At 45.4% G+C, this 22,374-nt stretch overlaps 1 protein-coding gene across 5 annotated transcripts in view; it reads left to right on the top strand.

The window, feature by feature from the left end:
- Positions 1-22,374, top strand: part of STAT3 (signal transducer and activator of transcription 3) — a 68,545-nt gene that overhangs the window by 43,963 nt on the left and 2,208 nt on the right. For 2 of the 5 annotated variants that reach the window (XM_027048916.2, XM_027048917.2), the window contains exons 5-23: positions 1,658-1,753; positions 1,937-2,018; positions 2,239-2,333; positions 2,485-2,636; positions 5,442-5,600; positions 5,731-5,823; positions 6,685-6,744; positions 11,221-11,250; positions 11,350-11,443; positions 11,555-11,602; positions 14,232-14,315; positions 15,144-15,242; positions 15,593-15,728; positions 17,015-17,067; positions 17,296-17,390; positions 17,507-17,646; positions 18,152-18,364; positions 21,345-21,387; positions 21,671-21,783. In XM_027048916.2, coding sequence (XP_026904717.1) covers positions 1,658-1,753; positions 1,937-2,018; positions 2,239-2,333; positions 2,485-2,636; positions 5,442-5,600; positions 5,731-5,823; positions 6,685-6,744; positions 11,221-11,250; positions 11,350-11,443; positions 11,555-11,602; positions 14,232-14,315; positions 15,144-15,242; positions 15,593-15,728; positions 17,015-17,067; positions 17,296-17,390; positions 17,507-17,646; positions 18,152-18,364; positions 21,345-21,387; positions 21,671-21,783 — 1,885 coding nt within the window. The remainder of the gene's footprint in view (positions 1-1,657; positions 1,754-1,936; positions 2,019-2,238; positions 2,334-2,484; positions 2,637-5,441; positions 5,601-5,730; positions 5,824-6,684; positions 6,745-11,220; positions 11,251-11,349; positions 11,444-11,554; positions 11,603-14,231; positions 14,316-15,143; positions 15,243-15,592; positions 15,729-17,014; positions 17,068-17,295; positions 17,391-17,506; positions 17,647-18,151; positions 18,365-21,344; positions 21,388-21,670; positions 21,784-22,374) is intronic. The other 3 variants (XM_027048920.2, XM_027048918.2, XM_027048919.2) reach the window with 3 other exon arrangements.

Here is a 22,374-nt window from a genome sequence, read left to right as displayed (position 1 = left end):
GGTAGTTTGGGGTGACCGACAGGGAGGGAAGGCTTAACTTGTTACCAGATTATGTGAAACGTCTGTCTGTGCTGGGCTGAGATGATATACCTGGAATCAGTGGGGAGCCAGTAGTTCTTACAAGGGTACTAGAGGCGGGCTTCTGTGGGTGGTAATCAATCACATCCTTTCCCCTTTAAGTGCAATGGCAATTTAGAAATAGACGTGACAGTCAAACACAGACTAAAATATCTGCTGTACTGTTGGTCAAATGAGACTGGAAAACATAGTTTGGGCAGGTAACCACGAGGGATTCCAGATGCCTGCCCCTGTGTTAGATGTTGGGATGGAGAGATTGGGTTTGCAGAGCAGTATACATCCATGTGGAGTTTCAGAGACCATAGACTAATACCCACTTAACACTGAGAGATGGATCTCTAGAACCACTTCTAGAAACCAGGCCCTTGCTCCTGCCCTGGGTTGCCCCAGGAAGGCAGAGGTGGAGGAGAGAGGCACCAGCTAACATGCTGGGTTCTTCGAAGATCTGTGAGTGCAGAGTGTTTCTCTTAATCTCACCGATCAGATGAGTCACTCCCCCTATGAAGAGAATAAATAGGGGTGGAGGTTGCCTTCCCTAAACTTCTCAGGGAAGTTTGTGTTCTCTGGATTTGGATGGGGGCCGTGGGAGAGGGAGAGAATGGATCCCTCTAGAACTGGCATGTTTGGATCACTTTTGAAGACTCCTGGTAGCAGTATAGAGAACAGATTAGAAGTCAGAGCGATCAGTAGTTGGGGCTTGACATGAGCCAGCGGGCACAAATAGAGATCTGTTTGCAAGATTACAGAACCTAAAGCCAGGAGAATCCGGTGACTCAGTGTGAAGTCTGTCTTTGCGAATTTCTGCTTTGAAAAACTGGGTCTATAATGTCTTTCCTAGACTCTCAATTCCGTTCTGTTGATGGATTCCTCAGTCCTATGCCAGCAGACTGTCTTGATCACTGCAGCTTTTATGTGGTCTTTTAAAAAATTTTTAATTTTTTCGTCTTAAGTAATCTCTACACCCAACGTGGGGCTCAAATTCACCACCCTGAGATCAAGTGCTACACGCTCCTTTGACTGAGCCAGCCAGGAGCCCAGATTTTCTGTTACTTTGACAGAATGTACCATGTTTATATTCCAGGGGCTCTCCGACCTTTTCAAGGCACCACCCTTCCCTTCTCCCCTGAGGTGTTCTCTCTTCATGTGGCATTTCGCCTCTGGAACAGTGGTTTTTTATTATCCCGCAAAAACATGTCGGGCACCACCTACACTAAATGGGCATCGAAAATCTGCTGCCATAATTGTTCTGAATTTTTTAACATACGTTACCTAGAATGAAGTTTTTGCAGGTAGGGACCATGTCTTAGCTCAACATGTGGTCTCCTAGGGCGACACAGAGTGGCTTTTTAGTGTGGCCTGGGGCAAAAAAAGGCCAGGACACGGGCAGAACTATGGGAGAGCCTCCTGGGCACTGTGCTGATGACGCCCGGCACGCTGCCTCTGTTTCCCTTCCCCTCACGGCGGCAGCAGCACCTCGGCCAGACGGGAAGGGTGTGGGTGGGATGGAGACTGGACAGAGGTGCTTTTTTTCCCCCACGTTTCCTGCATTCACACGGGTGTTCGCTCCCTTATTTGGCAGCAAGGGGGCCAGGCCAACCACCCCACGGCCGCCGTGGTGACGGAGAAGCAGCAGATGCTGGAGCAGCACCTGCAAGATGTTCGGAAGCGAGTACAGGTGAAGCAAGTCGTGGGCAGGAAGCCTTTCCTTGGGGACATTGCCTGTGGGTCCTGCGTGTGTCTCTGTTGAGGTTTTGGCTTCGTTTTAATTCTCAGAAACTTTCTTTTCCCTCTTCCCCCGGGAAAATCTTTTTTTTTTTTTTTTTACTTCTATTTTTCTTTTTTGTTTTGTCTTAAACAGGACCTAGAACAGAAAATGAAAGTGGTAGAGAACCTCCAGGATGACTTTGACTTCAACTATAAAACCCTCAAGAGTCAAGGAGGCAAGTGACTATTAGAGACGTTAAAATCTGCTGTAGAAAGTGAGTGACTTGAGTTTCAGGACTTCTGTGTCTGGCGTCCCGTTCAGACTTTGTGGCAGGGGCGGGGGTGGGCGTTGGCACACGGGGGTGGGGGGATGGGGGGGTAACCGGTGCCTCCGGGAGCCAGATGTGAAGCGTGCCAGTATCCCGTCAGGTCAAGGAGGTTTTCCTTCATCCGCAGACATGCAGGATCTGAATGGAAACAACCAGTCCGTGACCAGGCAGAAGATGCAGCAGCTGGAACAGATGCTCACGGCGCTGGACCAGATGCGGCGCGTAAGAGCATCCCCCTCACCTGCGCGGCCGCCACGCCTTGTGGCAGACCTTGCCTGGTTTCTAATAAGCTCCTTTTCTGGAAGTGACTAAAGAGTGTGGTTAGAGACGGTCTGAGGAAATGTTTTCTGACTTTGTTTGGGTTTCCGACCAGAGCATCGTGAGTGAGTTGGCGGGGCTGTTGTCAGCCATGGAGTATGTGCAGAAGACGCTCACGGATGAAGAGCTGGCTGACTGGAAGAGGCGGCAGCAGATTGCGTGCATCGGGGGCCCGCCCAACATCTGTCTCGACCGCCTAGAAAACTGGTAAGAGATGACAGAGACGTTTTCCCTTTCTTTCTAGAAAGCTGTGCTGAAATCCTGGTCATAACTGCAGGCCTCCGGGTGCTCCGTCTCCAAGGTGGAGACTTTTTTATATTCAAATCGAGTCTGAGAGTCTAAAGAGTTTCACCTTTTTGGACACCTTTTTTTTTTTTTTTTTAATTTTTTAAATGTTTATTTTTTTGAGAGACAGAGACAGAGCGTGAGCAGGGGAGAGACAGAGAGAGAGAGGGAGACACAGAATCCGAAGCAGGCTCCAGGCTCTGAGCTGTCAGCACAGAGCCCAATGTGGGGCTTGAACTCATGTGAGATCATGACCTGAGCCTAAGTCGGATGCTTAACTGACTGAGCCACCCAGGCACCCCGGACACCTTTTTGATAAAAATGTGTTTATGTTACTATATTTTAAGTACATATATATATATATATATATTTATTATTATTATTTTTTTAATTTATTTCAAGTTAGTTAACATACAGTGTAGTATTGGCTTCAGGAGTAGAACCCAGTGATTCGTCTCTTACATATAAGCATGTTTTATTTAATAGCTTAAATAAAGCTTTTGGTGTAACTATGTGGCACAGACTAAAGTTTGAGTTTTAGTTATTTTAATAATCTAAAATAATACATGCTCTTTATAAAGGAAAAAAATTCAAATACAAAAAATTAATAGAAAGAGGAAAAGTCTTTTAAAAAACCAATCATTCAGAGGTACCTATAGTTAAAATTTCGATGACCATTCCTCTGGACGTTTGTTATTGTACATATATATGTAAAGAGAGTCATCTACGTTTTCTTTCTTTTTTTTTAATGTTTTTATTGATTTTTGAGACAGAAAGAGACAAAGCATGAGCAGGGTAGGGGCAGAGAGAGGGGGAGACACAGAATCTGAAGCGGGCTCCAGGCTCTGAGCTGTCAGCACAGAGCCCGATGCAGAGCTCGAACTCACAAACTGTGAGATCATGACCTGAGCCAAAGTCAGACGCTTAACCGACTGAGCCACCCAGGCACCCATCTTTTTAATTTAATTTTGGTTATCTTTTTAAAATTTTTAAATTAAAAAAAATTTTTTTAAGTTTATTTATTTATTTTGAGAGGGAGAGAGAGAGAGGAAGAGAGAGAATCCCGAGCAGGTTCCACACCATCAGCACAGAGCCCTATGTGGGGCTCGATCTCACAAACTGTGAGAGCACAACTTGAGCTGAAATCAAGAGTCAGACACTCAACCAACTGAGCCACCCAGGCGCCCCTTGGTTACCTTTTTTTTTTAATGTTTGTTTATTTATTTTGAGATGGTTGCAGAGAGAGAGGTAGAGAGGGAATCCCAAGCAGGCTCTGTGCTGTCAGCACAGAGTCCGACACAGGACTCAGTCTCATGAACGCTGAGATCATGACCCAAGCCGAGATAAAAAGTCAGACGCTTAACTCACTGAGCCACCCAGGCACCCCAGTGGGATCATTCTTTATCTGCTCTTCTGCTTTCATTCATGCAGCAGGTCTTGGTGAATATCCTTGATGTGCAAGGCCCAGCAGTGAACATGATGCACCAGCTTAAATTATGAGAAACTTGACATAAAGGGGAACCACCAGACACATAGAGCATGAAATTGGAAATTTAGGACATCTCTGCCTGAGAAAGCCTGTTTGTTCATATCCTCACTAACCCTGAGTTTTGTCAACTTACTGAAAGCTGTTTTAAGTGCTTTCTGATCAGGGAACCAAAAAGCTTGAGTTCTGGAAATAGGAGAATGGAAGTGCCAGAAGAGAGTCAGGGAGCCCAGAAATCCCAGCAGCTGCCCTGTTCCTTACCCCCCCAACCCTAAAATCTTTCACTTTCTCTCTTTGAGGTCTTTTAGTCTTTATTAATCATGTAGTTCAGCCCCTTCTTTCATGCAAGGGGACATCGAGGTCTGCATGGTGAAGGGACCTGGCCAGGATTGCTCAGACAGTGAGCGGCAGAACGAGCTCAAACCCATCTTCTTGGGCCACTTAATTGTCAGCCTTTCCCCAGTCCCCACATTCTGGTCCAAAGACAGGTTAGGATGAAGACAGTGCCAAATTTCATATTTCACATTCTCCATTGCTGGGTTCTAATGCTTGTTACCTCCTGATGATAACTCCGTTCATGCTTCTTAGGGGTATGTTTTAACACTTCTTCCTTATGCCTAGCTCCCTCTCTGAAATGTTAAATTTGAGGAAGGTATTGTTTAAAATAATAATAATAATAAAAGAAATTCCCTTTTGCTTATTTTCGTTTTATTTTATTTTTTAAACATTTTTTTAATGTTAGTTACTTTTGAGAGAGAGACAGAGAGAGAGAGAGACAGAGTGCAAGCAAGGAAGGGGCAGAGAGAGAGGGAGACACAATCCAAAGCAGGCTCCAGGTTCTGAGCTGTCAGCACAGAGCCCGACGCGGGGCTCAAACTCATGAACCATGAAATCATGACCTGAGCCAAAGTCAGACGCTCAACGGACTGAGCCACCCAGGCGTCCCTATTTTATTTTTCAGTAAGCTCTATGCCCAACGTGGGGCTTGAACTCAGGGCTTGACCCGGAGATCAGCTGTCACATGCTCTACCGCCTGAGCCAGCCAGGCTCCCCCCACCCACCTCCACTTTTCCTTATTTAATGCCAATGATTTATGCTATGTATATTTTACCACAGTAAAAAAAAAAAAATGACCCTTTCTTATTTTAGGGGACTGCATGGTGGTGGGATTCCCTTCCCCTTCTCTAACCCTCACTGGTGCCGCACTCAGGTGACTAGTAGCTTTCTTATTTTATTGGCAGGATAACCTCGTTAGCGGAATCTCAACTTCAGACGCGCCAACAAATTAAGAAACTGGAGGAGTTGCAGCAAAAAGTGTCCTACAAAGGGGATCCCATTGTACAGCACCGGCCAATGCTGGAGGAGAGGATTGTGGAGCTGTTTAGAAACTTAATGAAAAGGTAACTTAGAATTCTTTCTCTCATCACTGCCCCTCCCCCGCCACATACACCTCCTTCACTTTGGAGGCACAGGACAAAGACCGTTTCACCAGGAAGCTTATGGACTGCCGTCCTTCTCTGTGCCTTTCAGTGCCTTTGTGGTTGAGCGGCAGCCCTGCATGCCAATGCATCCCGACCGGCCATTGGTCATCAAGACTGGCGTCCAGTTCACTACCAAAGTCAGGTGGGCCCTGTCCTTCCTCTTCTGGTAGATACATCACTGAGAGATGCTCTTAGGATGAAAGAGAGTTGGTGGCCAGGGTTGTTCTTTCCAGGCATCACAGGCGATAGTATGGTGGGTATGGAATTTGTTGGCATAATATCAACTTGCTCTTTGACTCTTCTGTCAGAAGTGAAGGAACGGTTACCTCTTTTCGAGGTTACGTGGGCATCTTCCTGAAATGTCAAGCCCACGGTCTTAGATCGTTGTGTCTCCTTCTGCCCTGCAAGGGAAGCAAAATAATGCTGGTTATTTTCTGTTCTCTGAGCCTACTTTTCCCTGAGGATTTTAAGGGAAAGAGAAAGGCTTAGTGATCTAGAAGCTAAGAGGTAATTAGAGCAGGTGGGTGGTGAGCCTGGAGGGTGGGGTGTGACTTTCACACCCAAGTCAGAACAGGTGCTTTGGGGTTTGCCCTTCCGTAGTGAAATTTCCCTCTTCAGAAGCTTGGTGTATGGCGTTAGGTTTCAGGTTTAATAGAAGGAATACCAGCTGCAGAGCACGTATTCCCGTAATATTTCTCATGAAATGGCTTTTATTATCCTTCGCTGAATCTCTCACAACCTTGTCCAAGTTCGGATTTCTTAGGCTTTCTTTTCAGGAGCTCTTGACCTGAAGGGGTGATACTCAACATAAGGTCAAAGACGGCACTAAGCAGGAAGAGGGATTTGGGATTGTGCTTCATTCACCTTTTAGAAATAAAGCGTTGTGAATTTTATATTCCTTCAAGTAGACGTTGCTGGGGGAGCCTACTGACTTTTCTTTGAAACTGATTTTTTTTTTTTCCTTTACTCAGAAGCTTTTTTTTCCCCCTCTTTTTTGAAATAGATTGCTGGTCAAATTCCCTGAGTTAAATTATCAGCTTAAAATTAAAGTGTGCATTGACAAGTAAGTACTCCGTATCTTTGCTCTTTTTTTCTCTTTTTTTCAAATGAGAGACAGAGAAATGAGAACTTTAACAGATACCATGTGAACTTAGAGACTATTTCCATTCAAGGAGCTTTATTTATTGAACAAAAATTGTCAGAAGCCTTGCCCTGACCAAAACCACAAAGCTAGTGGTACAGATATGAGTTTCAATTGCTATTGTGACTCTGGGTCCCTCTTTTTCTTTAATTTTTTACTTGTAAGTGTAATTTATGCATGTCATATAAAACCCTGACTATATGGGGAAAAGTTGACGGTTTTTATTGTTCCACACTTCACCACACAATGGAATACATCCTTTTCTTTCTTTTTTTTTCTTTTTTTAATGTTTGTTTATTTTTGAGAGAGAGGCAGAACGTGAGCAGGGGAAGGGCAGGAGGGAGACAGAATCCGAAGCTGGCTCCAGGTTCTAAGCTGTCAGCACAGAGCCCGACGTGGGGATCGAACGAACCCGTGAACCGCGAGATCATGACCTAAGCCAAAGTCAGATGTTTAACCAATTGAGTCACCCAGGCACCCCTCGGGTACATACTTTTCAAAATTTGGCAATACCTTTCAAAAATTAAAATGCACATATACTTTGAAGAGGTTTGAAAAAGGAAAATGTATCCTTAATTTTTGGTGACATAATTATTTATCTGGAAATCATGAAGAGAATGAACTGGAAAATAATTACTAATGAAATAAGGGACTTGAGGAAGGTGGTAGTCTTTTTTTTTTTTTACATTTATTTATTTTTGAGAGATAGAGACAGAGCACAAGTGGGGGAGGGGCAGAAAGACAAGGAGACGCAGAATCAGAAACAGTCTCCAGGTTCTGAGCTGTCAGCACAGGGGCTCGACGTGAGGCCCAAACTCACAAGCCATGATATGACCTGAGCTGAAGTCGGACGCTCAACCAACTGAGCCACCCAGGCGCCCAGGAAGGTGGTAGTCTTAATAAAAATAAACAAAAATTAATAACTTCAACCACATATTAGCATAATCTCACAATAAGCAACAAAAGTAAAAAATATATTGTGATAAACATAACAGAAATGTGTAAGATCTATTTGAAGAAAATTATGAAATTTTATCAGGAGGGGATATTGTAAAAAGTGATAAGACAGATCATATTCCTGGATTGTGGATTTTTATCATAAAGATGTTAATTCTTCTCAGTTAATATGACACCAAGCAAAATGTGAATAGAATTTTTTAAACCTTTGACTTGCTTTTCAAGTTGTATCTTAGATGAGAAAAATAAGCAAAGAAAGGTTTTTTAATTTTTTTTTTAACGTTTGTTTTTGAGAGAGAGAGACAGAGTGCAAGTGGGGGGAGGGGCAGAGAGAGAGGGAGCTAATCCAAAGCAGGCTCCATAGCACAGAGCCCAATGCGGGGCTCGAACTCAGGATCATGACCTGAGCTGAAGTCAGACACTTGACTGATTGAGCCACCCAGGTGCCCCTGTTTTGTTTTGTTTGTTTTTTCTTTTTTAAAGGATGTATTTGGGGGTATCTGGGTGGCTTAATAGGTTAAACATCAGACTCTTGGTTTTGGCTCAGGTCATGATCTCACAGTTCGTAAAATGGAGCCCAGCATAGAGCTTCGCGCTGGGTGTGGAGCCTGCTTAGGATTCTCTCTCCCCCTCTCTCTGCCCTTTCCCCATTCACGTATGTGTGCGCTCTTTCTCTCTCTCAAAATAAATAAATAAACTTAAAAAAAAAGCAAATATTTATAAACATAAATAATGAAAATAAAAAAGGGTGTGTTATTTTTAATTATGATAAAAAATTAATATATAAAATTTACCTTCTTGATTATTTTTAAATGTATGGCATTGTGTATATTCACACTGCTGTGCAGCAGATTTCCGGAACTACTTCCTTGTGCGACATGGAAACTTTACATCCATTGAACAACAAATCCCCATTTCCCTGTCCTCCTAGCCCCGGGCAACCACCATTTCACTTTCAAAAACATTTTTTTAGTGACTAAAAATAATGGGAAGCTGCCTTGCCAGACATTAAAATGTATCACAGAGTTTCAGTTACTAAATGTGTGTGTTACTAGGGCAGGAATAAACTGATCATGGCAACAAAATCTTGAGTCCAGAAATGGGCTTCAAGTTTATATAAATAATTAATATACGTTAAAAATGACATGTCAAGTCAGTTAGTAAAGGATGGAGTATTCAGGAAGTAGTTTTGGGACAACCTGATATTGGGGGCAGGGGGGATTTGAATGAGAAATTAGCGTTTTATGTTTTGCTGTCCATCAGATGTATTTATATGTTTCAGCTAATGTATCTTAAAAGCATAGGTAAACGTATAACATAATGATGGTAAAATGGCAAAATGGTACAGCCATTCTGGGAAAAGAGCTTGGCAGTTTCCTACAAAGTTAAACATGTACCTACCCTATAAGCCTACCATTCCACTCTTCAGTATTAACCCAAGAGAAATCAAAGCATATGTGCACGCAAAGGGCTGTACGTAAATGTCCATTAACAGGCGACTGAATAGATACCTTGTGGCATATCTGTAAGTAGCTTGAGCTGACCGATTGCTCCACTGTTGCTTCGTAATTTGTGGTCTATCCGTAAATGAAATATCACTTCCCAATAAAGAGGACTGAACGTTGATACCAGCCACACATGAGAAATCTCAAAATAATTACACTGAGTGAAGGAAGCCAGACCAAGAAAAAAGAATACATACTTCCATTCGTATAGAATCCTAGAAATACAAATGCACCTATAGTGACTGAAAGCAGACCAGTGATTGCCTGGGGACAGAGGTGGGGTGGAGTGTGGGATTGGGAAATGGATTACAAATGGGCTTGGGGAAACTTTGGGGACGTTGGATATGTTCACCTTGTTTGGGCTGATGATTTCATAGGTGTGTGTAGTATATATAGGTGTGTGTCAAATCTTACCCAAATACATTTTCAATAGTGTACTTTATTATTCATCAATTACATGTCAAAGCTGTGACGCAAAAAAAAGTTTAAAAAAAAGGCTATATAGGTTAAACATGAGAGAGAATTTCCTGGTAACATTGACTCTTAAGTTATAAACTGTGATATATGGGGGGGCGCCTGGGTGTCTCAGTCAGTTGAGTGTCCAACTTCGGCTCAGGTCATGATCTCACCACTCCTGAGTTCAAGCCCCGCGTTGGACTCTGCTGACAGCTCAGCGCAGAGTCTGAAGCCTGCTGCAGATTCTGTGTCTCCCTCTCTCTCTCTGCCCCCTCCCCTGCTCATGCTGTGTGTGTGTGTGTGTGTGTGTGTGTGTGTGTGTGTGTGTGTCTCAAAACGTAAATAAACATTAATAAAAAAACTTTTTTAACTTGTGATATATGGAAAGATATCTTCTGAATGGTTTAAAATTTGACCAATTTTAATCTGTAAACCGACACGAAATACTCTATTTAATAGTAGCTATATTCATGAATATGTAGCAATGGAGAAGCACTTTTAAAAGAGTGCTAAAATAATAGGGGCACCTGGGTGCCTCAGTCAGTTGAATGTCCAACTCATGGTCATGGGATCAAGTCTCACGTCGGGCTTTTCACTGAGTGTGGAGCCTGCTTGGTATTCTCTCTCTACCCCTTTGCCCCTCTTCCCCGCTTACTCGCTCTCACTCTCGCTCTCTCAAAAAAAAACAAAAAAACAAAAAAAAAAAAACGTTAAAAAGTAATAAAATAATAAGAAAGGAAAAGACTGAGAAATGTGACTATATAAAAAGCTGTATGTTCAAACACATAGAGCTGAAAGACCGGACAGGCTAGGAAGATTGTTTCCAGCTAATATGAAATGGGACGATTTGAGTTACAGGGAGTAGTAAACCTTTACAGAAAACCCAGTGTGGCTTAAATAATAAGGAAATTTGCAGCCCAGTATAACTGGAAATGCAGAGTTAGGGCAAGTTCCTGACAGTGAGATCAGTGACTCACTTATGTCATCCTGGACCCAGAATCTTCCGTGTGCCTTCCCCGCCATCATAAGTATCACTGGCTTTGTGAGGTTCCCTTCTGAGTTGCAGTATAAGTAAGGTCATATGCTTCCTTGCTCATGTTCAGTTGAAGCTATGGAAAATAAATCCAGCCCGTGTTGTAATTCCTTCCCAGTCTGAGACAGCGTAGGTCATGTCCTCGCCCTGGGACCACCACACCGTGGGGTGCTATGTTCTGATGTACTTAATGAACAATCAGGATCCCCTGGAGGCGGGGACTGGAAGGATACCTGAGCAGAAGCAAGGGTCTATTGGGAGGGGGAAATTGATATTGGGCAGGCTTGTACAGGGTTGTCGTATTTCACGTACAACATGTAATTGAATCGTTTACAGAAATTCCCAGGAGAACAGTGGTTTTTTTTCCAGCAGAGTACATTACGGATAGAGTAGACTTTGCGAACAAATGGGGCCAGTCTTATTAACACCAGTTTATATTCTTAACAGAGACTCCGGGGATGTTGCAGCTCTCAGAGGGTGAGTTCAGCCTAAAGGCTTCCTTTTGATCTGTTTAATCTGACTTTGTCCTCTGGCTGCTCTATCACCTGTGTGGTTGGTTTTTCTCCTGTGATTCAGATCCCGGAAATTTAACATTCTGGGCACAAACACGAAAGTGATGAACATGGAAGAGTCCAACAACGGCAGCCTCTCTGCAGAATTCAAACATCTGGTACATGGAGAAGCCTGGATCCCCTTCTCCAAGGGCACCTGGCGGAGGGAGAGGGGGGTGGGGGTGGGGGGGAGCCTCACGTGACCCAGGTGCTCTCTGCTTTTCCTACAGACCCTGAGAGAGCAAAGATGTGGTAACGGGGGCCGAGCCAATTGTGATGTAAGTTTTTGGGGGGACGAAACCAACTGGGAGGGTTTTCTTTAATGGGGAGAGAAAAAGAGCCTTCTTATTGGCCTGAATTAGAGACCCCAACCTGTGGTTAAGCTGTAGTCATTTGGAAAAGTCACCATGTGTCAAAAATGACATGGTCCGAAGTCACTCTGCCGTGGAGTTCTCTGGCTTGGAGCATTTTCTTGATTGTCCTGGGAGTTGGCTCATCTTTAAGGAGGGGTGGAAAGTCCCTGGCTGACTTACCCACACCCATTTAGTGGAAAAGAAGCTTCCACCTTGCCTGGGGCTTTCCAAATTCCCCTTCCAACTCCTGCCCGCTGAGACTGCCTGGCTTCATTTTTGGTGTCCTGATTTTCTCACTGAGTTGGGATAGAAGGTTGTAATAAATCTGAATTAAACATTTAAGAAAAAGAGTAAAACCTGTTCCCCTTATTTCCATTATTCTCTTCCTCCATTTGATTCAGATTACGGGATTCTCAGTGTCAAGAATAAACTTAAATAAAATAGGCAAATGTGACCAAAACTAGTTTTTAATCATTTTAAAAGATTGTGATAGTCTATTCTTTTTCTGGTATTTGTGCCCTGCCCATTCTTTCCTCTTCTCTAAAATGTAGCAGGCCTTTAGCGAGAAAAAGTGCATTTATAATGCTTGACTGTAAAGAGTGAAGGAGTCTATATACAACAACATAGAAAAATGTATGTGGCATATTTGTTTAGAAAAAGCAAGATGCGGGGTGCCTGGCTGGCTCAGTCGGTAAAGTGTGTGACTCTTGATCTCAAGGTTGTGAGTTCAAGCCCCATGTTGGTCATAGAGCGTACTTAAAAAAAAAAGAAAGAACAAGCAAGATGCAAAATAATTCGAGTAGAATATTAGCATATTTGTTTAAAAAGTGTACTATACTGTTTTTGTTCTATTCACATATGCAAAAAAAATTCTCCAGGTGGGGAGGTGGGGTGCCTGGTTGGCTCTGTCAGTTAAGCTTCTGACTCTTGATTTTGGCTCAGGTCACGATCACAGTTTGTGAGTTCAAGTCCCACGTTGGCGCAGAGCCTGCTTGGGATTCTTGGTCTCTCTCTCTCCGCCTCTCCCCCACTCACAAGTGTAACTCCTCTCCCCCCCACAAAATAAAGAAATAAACTTTATTTTATTTATTTTTTAATGTTTCTTTTTGAGAGAGAGAGAGCTCGCGCATGTGTATGCGCGCAAGTGAGGGAGGGACAGGGAGAGAGAGAGGGAGACGGAATCTGAAGTGGGCTCCAGGCTCTGAGCTGTCAACACAGAATTCAACTTGGGGCTCGAACTCATGAACCATGAGATCATGACCTGAGCCGAAGTCAGATGCTTAACCCACTAAGCCACCGGTTGCCCCAATAAATAAACTTAAAAAAAACAACAACATTCTCGAGGAATGTATACCAAACAATGCTTATGTATTTATTTTGCTGTTAGTATCTTAGACTATGCTGTCTGTGTAATATTTGCATTCTAAAGTTGATGTATTATTTTTTTTAAGTTTATTTATTTTAAGGGAGAGAGAGAATGCCAAGCAGGCTCTGCACTGTCAGCACAGAGCCCGACACAGAGCTCAAATTCACCAACTGTGAGATCATGACCCGAGTCAAAATCAAGAGTCGGGATGCTTAAGCGACTGAGCCACCCAGGCGCCCTGTGATATTTGCATTTTAAACTGAACATATGTTATTTCTATAGTTAGGAAAAAGATAGTGCTGTAAAAACGAATTGAAATTGTGTCTCTGAGAATTCATTGAGAAGTCTTACCGAAAATAAGGTTGCCATGTTGCTGGTGGCAGTATAAATTGTCACTTCAGAAAACAACTGGACATAATAAAAAAATGAACATACTCTACAAACCAGCAGTGCCACTCTCAGGATTTAACAATAGAGAAATCTTTGCACATGTGCACCAGGGGACATGTACAAAATGTCACAGCAGCCTGATTGTAAACCCTAAATATAACCCAGATACCATCGCTGCTAGAGTAGATAAAGGATTCGTGGTAGAGTCATATGATGGAATACTCTAGAGCTGTGAAAATGGACAACAGCAAATTAATACAACCCCAGGGATGCAAAAAGCGAGTCCTAAAGAATATATAGGGTATGATTTGTGTAAGGTTCACAGACCTCTAAAGCTGAACAATGCATACAGTATTTAGATATATAAATACAGTAAAGCCCTAAAGGAAAACTGGGAAGCGATAAACCCAAAAGACAAAATAGCGGTTACATCTGAGGGAGGAGGGACCAGGGAAGGGCATGGGGAAAGGCATCCTGAGCATCTCCGTGGTGATGATCTTTTGCTTAAGCTGGGTAGTGGGTACAGGTGTTCATTGTTTTGATTTTCTGTGCACCTTACCCATTTGGTAAATAACCTATTGGGTCTATAATATTGTAATAAAACCAGTAAAAGATGAGGTTGAAGATCGTAGCACTGAAGAGGGCGTGTTCTCAGTGTTGTGTCCCTGCTGTGTCCATGGCCTCCCGGTGGATCACCCTTCCTGGTGCAATGAGGCTGTGGCATTCACTCTCCTCAGCTATGGCTGTTAGTATCCAAGGCCATTCTCTCTGAGGAAGAGGGTGCCCTTCTCGTTGTAGGCCTCCCTGATTGTCACCGAGGAGCTGCACCTGATCACCTTTGAGACTGAGGTGTATCACCAGGGCCTCAAGATTGACCTTGAGGTGAGTTTTGCCACAGAGTTGGGACAGGGCTGCACGCAGGGGTGATTCAGGACAAGAACTTCTAGTTGGGATTTTTTCTACAGAAGGTAGAATGATGTATATGCTTTATATATTGTGTTCTTGCAATAAAGTAAGCTAGAGAAAAGATAATGTTGCCAAGAAAATTGTAAGAGAAAATACGTTTATAGGACAGTACTCTATATCAAGAAAAATCATCCATGTATAAGCGGACCCATGCAGTTCAAACCCATGCTGTTCAAGGGTCAACTGTATACTCAGCTTTCAGTATATGAAAGTACTGAAATTGTAATTAATTAATATATTAATCTGTGCATAGAAATTATAATGGACTCTATAAAGTTTGGGCAAAATAGGCTTTTTAGACAGCCACTGTTTTTAGTGTACAGGAAATCATGGCATTTGCATTCTCTTCTATCAACTTTCTTCATCTTTAAATTAAAGCTATACCCGGAAAAGCAAGAATCCTAGTCTTTGCCTACTGAGACCTGTCTGTTTAACGGGCAGATACAGCTTCAATTCTCGGAGAGTGCCTCCCAGGTTTTATAAACGGGGAGTGTGTGGACTGTGAGTCCAGCTTTGAGCACGTCAGATTTTTTAAGTTCCTGGTTGTGTCCTGTGACCCGCATTTGGCATTCTCTCCACTCTGGGCGTTGAGCTGACTCAGCCGAGTTCCTCCCTAAGGGCTGGCAGTAGGTGTGATTTAAGGCACATTGTTTTATTCGAAACCTGCAGGTCTGACTGAAGAGACGTTTGAAGCTGTGAGGGCCCTCTGCCGCCTCCCCAGCTTATTCCCCACTCTCTCCACAGACCCACTCCTTGCCGGTTGTGGTGATCTCCAACATCTGTCAGATGCCGAATGCCTGGGCATCTATCCTGTGGTATAACATGCTGACCAACAACCCCAAGGTAAGCGCCCATCCTTCGGAAACCATTGTCGCGGTCCTAGCGTGGGTCACCAAGCACCACCGTCTCCCTCTAAATGAGCAAAGGTGTTGGGGCGCCTGGGTGGCTCCGTCGGTTGGGCGTCCAACTTCGGCTCAGGTCATGATCTCGCGGTCCGTGAGTTCGAGCCTCACGTCGGGCTCTGGGGGCTGACGGCTCAGAGCCTGGAGCCTGCTTCACATTCTGTGTCTCCCTCTCTCCCTCTGACCCTCCCCGGTTCATGCTCTGTCTCTCTGTCTCAAAAATAAATAAACGTTAAAAAAAAAAAAAAAGTTAAAGAAAAAATAAATGAGCAAATGTGTCGTTTTCAACAGAACGTGAACTTTTTCACCAAGCCCCCAATTGGGACCTGGGATCAAGTGGCTGAGGTGCTGAGCTGGCAGTTCTCCTCCACTACAAAGCGAGGCCTGAGCATCGAGCAGTTGACGACGCTGGCAGAGAAGCTCTTAGGTCAGCATTTTCCCCCTTTTCCCTGTTGCCCTCTTCAGAGAAGGAGTCTGGCCTGTGGGGCTATTCATTGAGGAAAATTTGCTGAGCCAGACACTGTCCTGGGGCCTGAAAACATGTGCTCCAGCAGTTGGGGAGGTGGGGTGGAGCAGAGATGCCTCCTGGTGATCATTTCGGAGGTGGGAGGCAGATTTCTTTTCTCTCGGTGGCTGGACCCCTCACCCTTCCAGAGCACTACTTTGGCTAACCTTAGGAAGCTATTTAAATTTTTAAAAAAATGTTTTTAAGCTATTTTAAGTTACTTTTCATATTTGTGAGAGAGACAGAGACGGAACGCGAGCAGGGGAGGAGCAGAGAAATGGAGACAGAATCTGAAGCAGGCTCCAGGCTCTGAGCTGTCCGCACAAGAGCCCGACGCGGGGCTCGAACGCATGAGCAGTGAGATCGTGACCTGAGCTGAAGTCGGACGCTCAACCGACTGAGCCGCCCAGGCGCCCCAGGAAGCTATTTTTTAAGTGCATGTTAGAAGACAGAGGCAAAAGCTTGACGTCCATGTCCATTTCTTCAATAAACTGTAGGCTTGTTTTTATTTTTTCCTCTGGGAAAAAAAAATTTAGTGGACTGTTTTATTTTACATGCTACCTGGACTGTAAGTAGCCTTATCCTGTGCCACCGCCAAATGTGACCCTCTAACACTGTCAGTTTATTACTGTGTGCTGCTGGTCCCTGAGCACCAGCTGCCACCACATGAGGCTAGGAAGAGTCGCGGGGGCGGGGGGACGGACCCTCGATACGTCATCCACCACCTCTGCTAGTCTAAACAACAACGCAGGTGATCACACGATGGGATTTTGTACATCTGTGTACGTGTGTGTACCTGTGTGTGCACACATACATGGACACAACGGTGGGAACCTTTAAATACATGAAAACCGATGGTGACTTGGCCCACTGTGAGACAGATGTGCATGAATGTATGTTCTGTCTTAAGAAATAAAATCCTAGGGGCGCCTGGGTGGCGCAGTCAGTTGAGCATCCGACTTCAGCCAGGTCACGATCTCGCGGTCCGGGAGTTCGAGCCCCGCGTCGGGCTCTGGGCTGATGGCTCAGAGCCTGGAGCCTGTTTCCGATTCTGTGTTTCCCTCTCTCTCTGCCCCTCCCCCGTTCATGCTCTGTCTCTCTCTGTCCCAAAAATAAATAAACGTTGAAAAAAAAATTAAAAAAAAAAAAAGAAATAAAATCCTTGATTTGAAGCTGGAAGTTACACTGCTTTATTCTTTTCCTCGCAGGACCTGGTGTGAACTATTCAGGATGTCAGATTACGTGGGCTAAATTTTGCAAAGTAAGCCATCTTGTTAAATCCTTGTCGCTGCCGAGTGGGAGCGGGAGGGACGCCCACCCGTGAGGTTGTCGGGGACGGCACTGGGCCTGAAGGCTGTAGACTCATGGTCTAGCGGCCCGTAGGCCCTACTTGAGGGTAGATGGGCCTGGGGATTTTGGTGGCACTGTGTCCCTAAGAAGGAAAAGGCTGGGAGAGTAGACTTGGCTTTCTCGTTATTCTTCTCTTTAGGAAAACATGGCCGGCAAAGGCTTCTCCTTCTGGGTCTGGCTAGACAATATCATTGATCTTGTGAAAAAGTACATCCTGGCTCTTTGGAACGAAGGGTAGGTTGAAGCTCTTGTGTCCGGCAGAGTGCACATGTGTAACACGTCACCTGCTCTCAGCAGGCCAGGGGCGGGACCCCATCAGCCCAGATCTTGTTGCTGTTCTTTGGCTCCAGGTACATAATGGGTTTTATCAGTAAGGAGCGGGAGCGGGCCATCTTGAGCACCAAGCCCCCAGGCACCTTCCTGCTAAGATTCAGTGAAAGCAGCAAAGAAGGAGGTGTCACCTTCACTTGGGTAGAGAAGGACATCAGCGGTAAGTTTGACTCTCACCCGCCCCACCTGGTGGCAGTTGCTGCTTCCGCTGTGGCCACTACTAGTTTCAAGTACCTATTGCCCCCTAGTGGGCAAAGATGGGCTTCGCACTCCCCTGCCTTGGACTTGTGAAAACATTTTTCAGTGACTTCTTTTCTTCCAAATTCTTTCAGCTGGAGGATTGTTTGGCAATTTTGTTTTGCTTTCTTCAGGAGCTAATATTTGCCTACAAATTTCCGATTTAAATCTCATTCTTCATCTCCTTTCTAATTTACCCTGTTAATCTATTTCATGCAAGTAGTTATTCGGGTATATTGCTGACGACCCAACTGGGTAACCTCTCCAGAAGCCAGCTGAGCATTTTTATAGTGCCAGGTGACTGGGCAGGATATTTGAGGCTCAAGAACTAGGTTGGCATAAGCCATTCCTTTTCAAGGAAAAATAAATCAGGTAGTTTTCTCTAAGATTACCTGGCCATTATCCTCCCTTCCCATATCCGATGACAGGCAAGACCCAGATCCAGTCCGTGGAACCATATACCAAGCAGCAGCTGAACAACATGTCGTTTGCTGAAATCATCATGGGCTATAAGATCATGGATGCTACCAACATCCTCGTGTCTCCGCTGGTTTATCTCTACCCGGACATTCCTAAGGAGGAGGCGTTTGGAAAGTATTGTCGACCAGAAAGCCAGGAGCATCCTGAAGCTGACCCAGGTAGTTGTTGATTTTCCGCGTTGGGCACTTTTTTTGGGAAAAAATGGGAAATTGCAGGATTCTTGGAGGATAGGTAGGTCACTGCCCAAAGAGCCTGGTGACCTTTATTCCTCTTATGGGAAATAAGCACTCAGTAGTGAGTGCTTTTTGGTCGTGGCTGTTAGGGTTGGAGAGAGGAGGGGCATCAAAGTCACTTGTCTCTGTCCTACAGAGAACCCAGCAGGCTAAACGGGGAAATAGACACACACACTCAACTCACCCCAAACATCTAAAATACTGCCGAGAGAGCGCGAGGACAGAATTCTTAAGTAACAGGATGCCCTGCCAGCACACCGCTTCTTACACTGGAAGGTTTGCGACTCAGACTTGAGTCTAGCATGTTTCCTTTTCCCCATCGCTGAACAATGTGAGCAGTGTCGAGCGGGATGGAGAAAGGCTTTCTGGAGGAAATGAGTGTTAGCAGCACTGGAATGTGGTTTACGAGCAGAGCGGGGAGGGGTGGGGGGCGTGGTGATTGAAGAGGAGCCTGTAAACGGTGGGAGGGTGCGGAATTGGGATTGAGAACATGCAGCTATTGAAATAAAGCGGTTGTTTAATGTGCAAGAGCACAGGTATCTATGTAAGTCGTATAGCAAATGTTTCACAGTAAGCTTGTAACCATTAGTCCTCCGCAAGGAGGAGCAGCCCCTCTGGTCTGTGCCTTTGGCACTTGCTGATTTGGCTCTCTGGGTTCTTCTCTGTCCAGATCCTGTTGGGGAGGCTGTGATTTGCCATTCTTTGTTTTTATTTAACTTCCCTTAGTTGAAGAGCTCTTTGAAGTGATCCTTTGAGGGTAGCTTCCACCCCAGTTGCTTTTGGAAAAATTGTCTTTGTGCAAAGAGCTCACACGCACATTCCCACCTGTTCACAGAGAACCCGTGCGAGGAATTTCTTGGATGGGGAAGACTGGGACTTGGAAGAAGGAACTTGAGTTACTTGGCAATTGACTTTCCTCTTCCCTTTGTTCTGGTGTTGGGTTTTATTCATACTGTAGAAGAGCTAACTCTCACTTCCTGTCTGCTACTTATCTTTCTTTCCAGCTGGGCTTCAGTTGGGAGATCTGTTTATCAGCCCTGACACTCTACTCTTTGTTCCTTCTGCTGAGGACATTTAGGTCCAAGTGCTGGTCCCTTTGGCTCATTTTGCTTTCAAGATCCAAGTTCCCAATTGAGGCTGTGTCCTCTGTTATCATCACCCATCCTGTGTGACCGGGAAGCAAGGTCCTTTCCTGCTTGGAGTCACTAGTGTTTTCTCAGGGGCAAGACCCCCCCACCCCCACCCCACCCCGGCACAAGAGAGAGGAACTAGTGACTTGAGTGCTTTGCCAGCCCCCCAGGGAGGCAGGTGTATGCAGTGGGCACTGAGGGGCTTGGGGTGGCAGGAGCGAGGTGATGGGGGGGAGGGGCGGCGTGCCAGTGGAGCCCCTGCATTAAAGTGGGAGTCCTCGGGGACGTGGATCTGTGCCTGTTTCCTCCCATTTTCCATCATGAAAATATTTTTGTCCCCAGGGATAGATGATCTTCCCAGGACCCTTCCTTCCTCCTTACTTCTCCACCAGACCCCACACAGTATTTCCCGATGGCTTGAGGGAGAGAGTCCCTTTTTAGAAATGACAATCCCCTTACCTTACAAATTGGATGAAGTATATGTACAACCTTGTACACAGCCAGAGCTCGGCGTTTAGTCCTGTTTCTCCTTTGCTTCTGCTCTTGCTGAATCTGAGGCTGAAGCTAGTTTTCTCAGCTACCTTGATCACTGGGGAACTAAATCCTTTTCTGTCTGAGATGTCAGCTCCCCTCAGGTCTGCACCACAGTGGATTTAGAAGACACCAGAACCCTGCCTGGGTACATCTTTGGATTCTGCACCATATGAATCTATTTCTTGGCCAAAAATAACCTTGGTTGGCAGTCCAGCGACCCCTGACAATGCCTTTTCTCAGATTGTCACCATACTTTCTGATCCCTTGGTCTGTCTATAAACCTCAAACTTTTTAACTGTGCTTCTCTTGGCCCACCCACCGGGCCCCATGCCTCCCAAGTGATTTGTTCACCTGACTCTCCCAGATGTCGTGCCAGTATCTGCAAGTCTCCTGGACCTCTTGGTGTAAACATTGAGCACCTAAAATTCATTTATTCCAGTCCTCACATTTCTAAGTATGGAACAAGAATTACAAATGACGGAGATGGATGCCTCCCTCTTCCGCCTCCCTCTTGGTGTAGAAAGTGCTTTGCTCCAGGTCTCCTAGCTGCCGAAGACATAACGAGGCCTTGGCCTCCTGTTTTCCAGCCCAGAGTCGACAGTGCTGCAATACCAGCCAGCCTCCCTTTATAAAGCAGCCGCTTTTTGTGCGGTGTAGTTACCCAACTGGGGGGTTACTCCTATACTCACCTAAAAATGTGGGAGAGGCAGATCAGTGCCATAGGAATGGAAGGTATGACCCTGGGCCTTGGAACTGCATTAGCAATCTGCATATTCTCTTCAAGACTTGGTGACTTTGGTGTCCCAGCAGGACGGGGGTGTTGGAGCCCAGACTGCATAGGCTCCGTTCCTGCATGCAGAGAAGTTACCTAAGAGAGTCGACCAGGCCAGAATACGATCCTCAGACCACACACAGGCAGTCAAATGTTCACATCATCTAGGGAGAGAATGAACACACAAAGGTGGCATTGGTCTAGGCTCAGGTGGGACAAGGGTGTGTGCTCAGAAGTCTCTGCAGCTCTGGAAAGCGTAGCAGCAAGAACTGAACTACCCAGCTGCAAGCACCTAGAACATCAGATAGTACATAGTGGTGGAGGGGGCAGCCCTGAGGGGAGACAGGTTCAAAACGATCTCTGCTCAAGGATGGAGGGAGGGGCAAGTCTGCCCTGATGAGGCGGCCGGCTTCCACCTGCCCTCTACCCACAGTGGGGTCACCATAGTAAGCCCCAGTTTTCTTCTTCCCAGGTGCTGCCCCATACCTGAAGACCAAGTTTATCTGTGTGACACCGTAAGTGGCTTCCCTTCTAAATTTGGCCTTCATTTCTGGTGTCCTCAGTTATCCCGGGAGTAGGACACTGGGTGAGAGCTACCCTGAGAGGGGCTGGAATGCCCTGGGCTACGCGTAGTACTCAGAGTGACCCTGTGTGTTTAAAAAGCTTGAGCTTTTATTTTTCTGTTGGAGACCAGAGTTTGATGGCTTGTGTGTGTGTGTTTTGTTCTTTTTTTTTTTTTCTCCATTGTGTCTTGTCAACCCGGCCCTTTCCCCTCCTGCTGCTCCCCATTTCCTACAGAACGACCTGCAGCAATACCATTGACCTGCCGATGTCCCCCCGCACTTTAGATTCATTGATGCAGTTTGGAAATAATGGTGAAGGTGCTGAACCCTCAGCAGGAGGGCAGTTTGGTGAGTATTTGGTCGACAGACCTTGTCCTTGGGAGGGAAGTGTGCCCCCTTTGTGTGCCGGGCCCACAGTCCCACGCACAGAGCCCAGAGCTGGCCACGCAGACTGGTAGAGGGAGGTCCTAGAGCCGCGCCGTCCCTTGGAAACCAAACGTGCACCACGCACGTAAGTGCGACTTTTTTAATAACCATATTAAAACCAGTGAAAAGAAACAAGGGAGGTTAACGTTAATGATACATTTCCTGTAACCCAATAAATCCCAAACGCTAGCGTTTTAACACGTAAGAAAACGTTGATGAGATTTTTGTTTTTGTGCTAAGTCTCTGAAACGTGCTAGGTGTTTCACAGCTACACCCACCTCGACTGGGACTGGCCATATTTTGATGCTCGGTAGCCACCTGTGTTTCCAGGTGGCCACATTCAACGGGACAGCCTTAGATCTTCTTTACATGTGGACGGTTGGGAACAAGTTAAGGGAAGAAGGGGACTGAGCCCTTCCAGAAGGCAAGACTTTGTAGGGAGGAGTGTAAATCTGAACGATCCGACCCTGTCTTGGCCGTGGGGGCAGTGGGCTGAGCCTCTGTCCTTTGAAG

The sequence above is a fragment of the Acinonyx jubatus genome, chromosome E1 (genome assembly GCF_027475565.1).
Source record: "Acinonyx jubatus isolate Ajub_Pintada_27869175 chromosome E1, VMU_Ajub_asm_v1.0, whole genome shotgun sequence".
NCBI lineage: Eukaryota > Metazoa > Chordata > Mammalia > Carnivora > Felidae > Acinonyx > Acinonyx jubatus.
The sequence above is the reverse complement of the archived record's forward strand: the minus strand, read 5'-3'. Positions and strand labels throughout refer to the sequence as shown.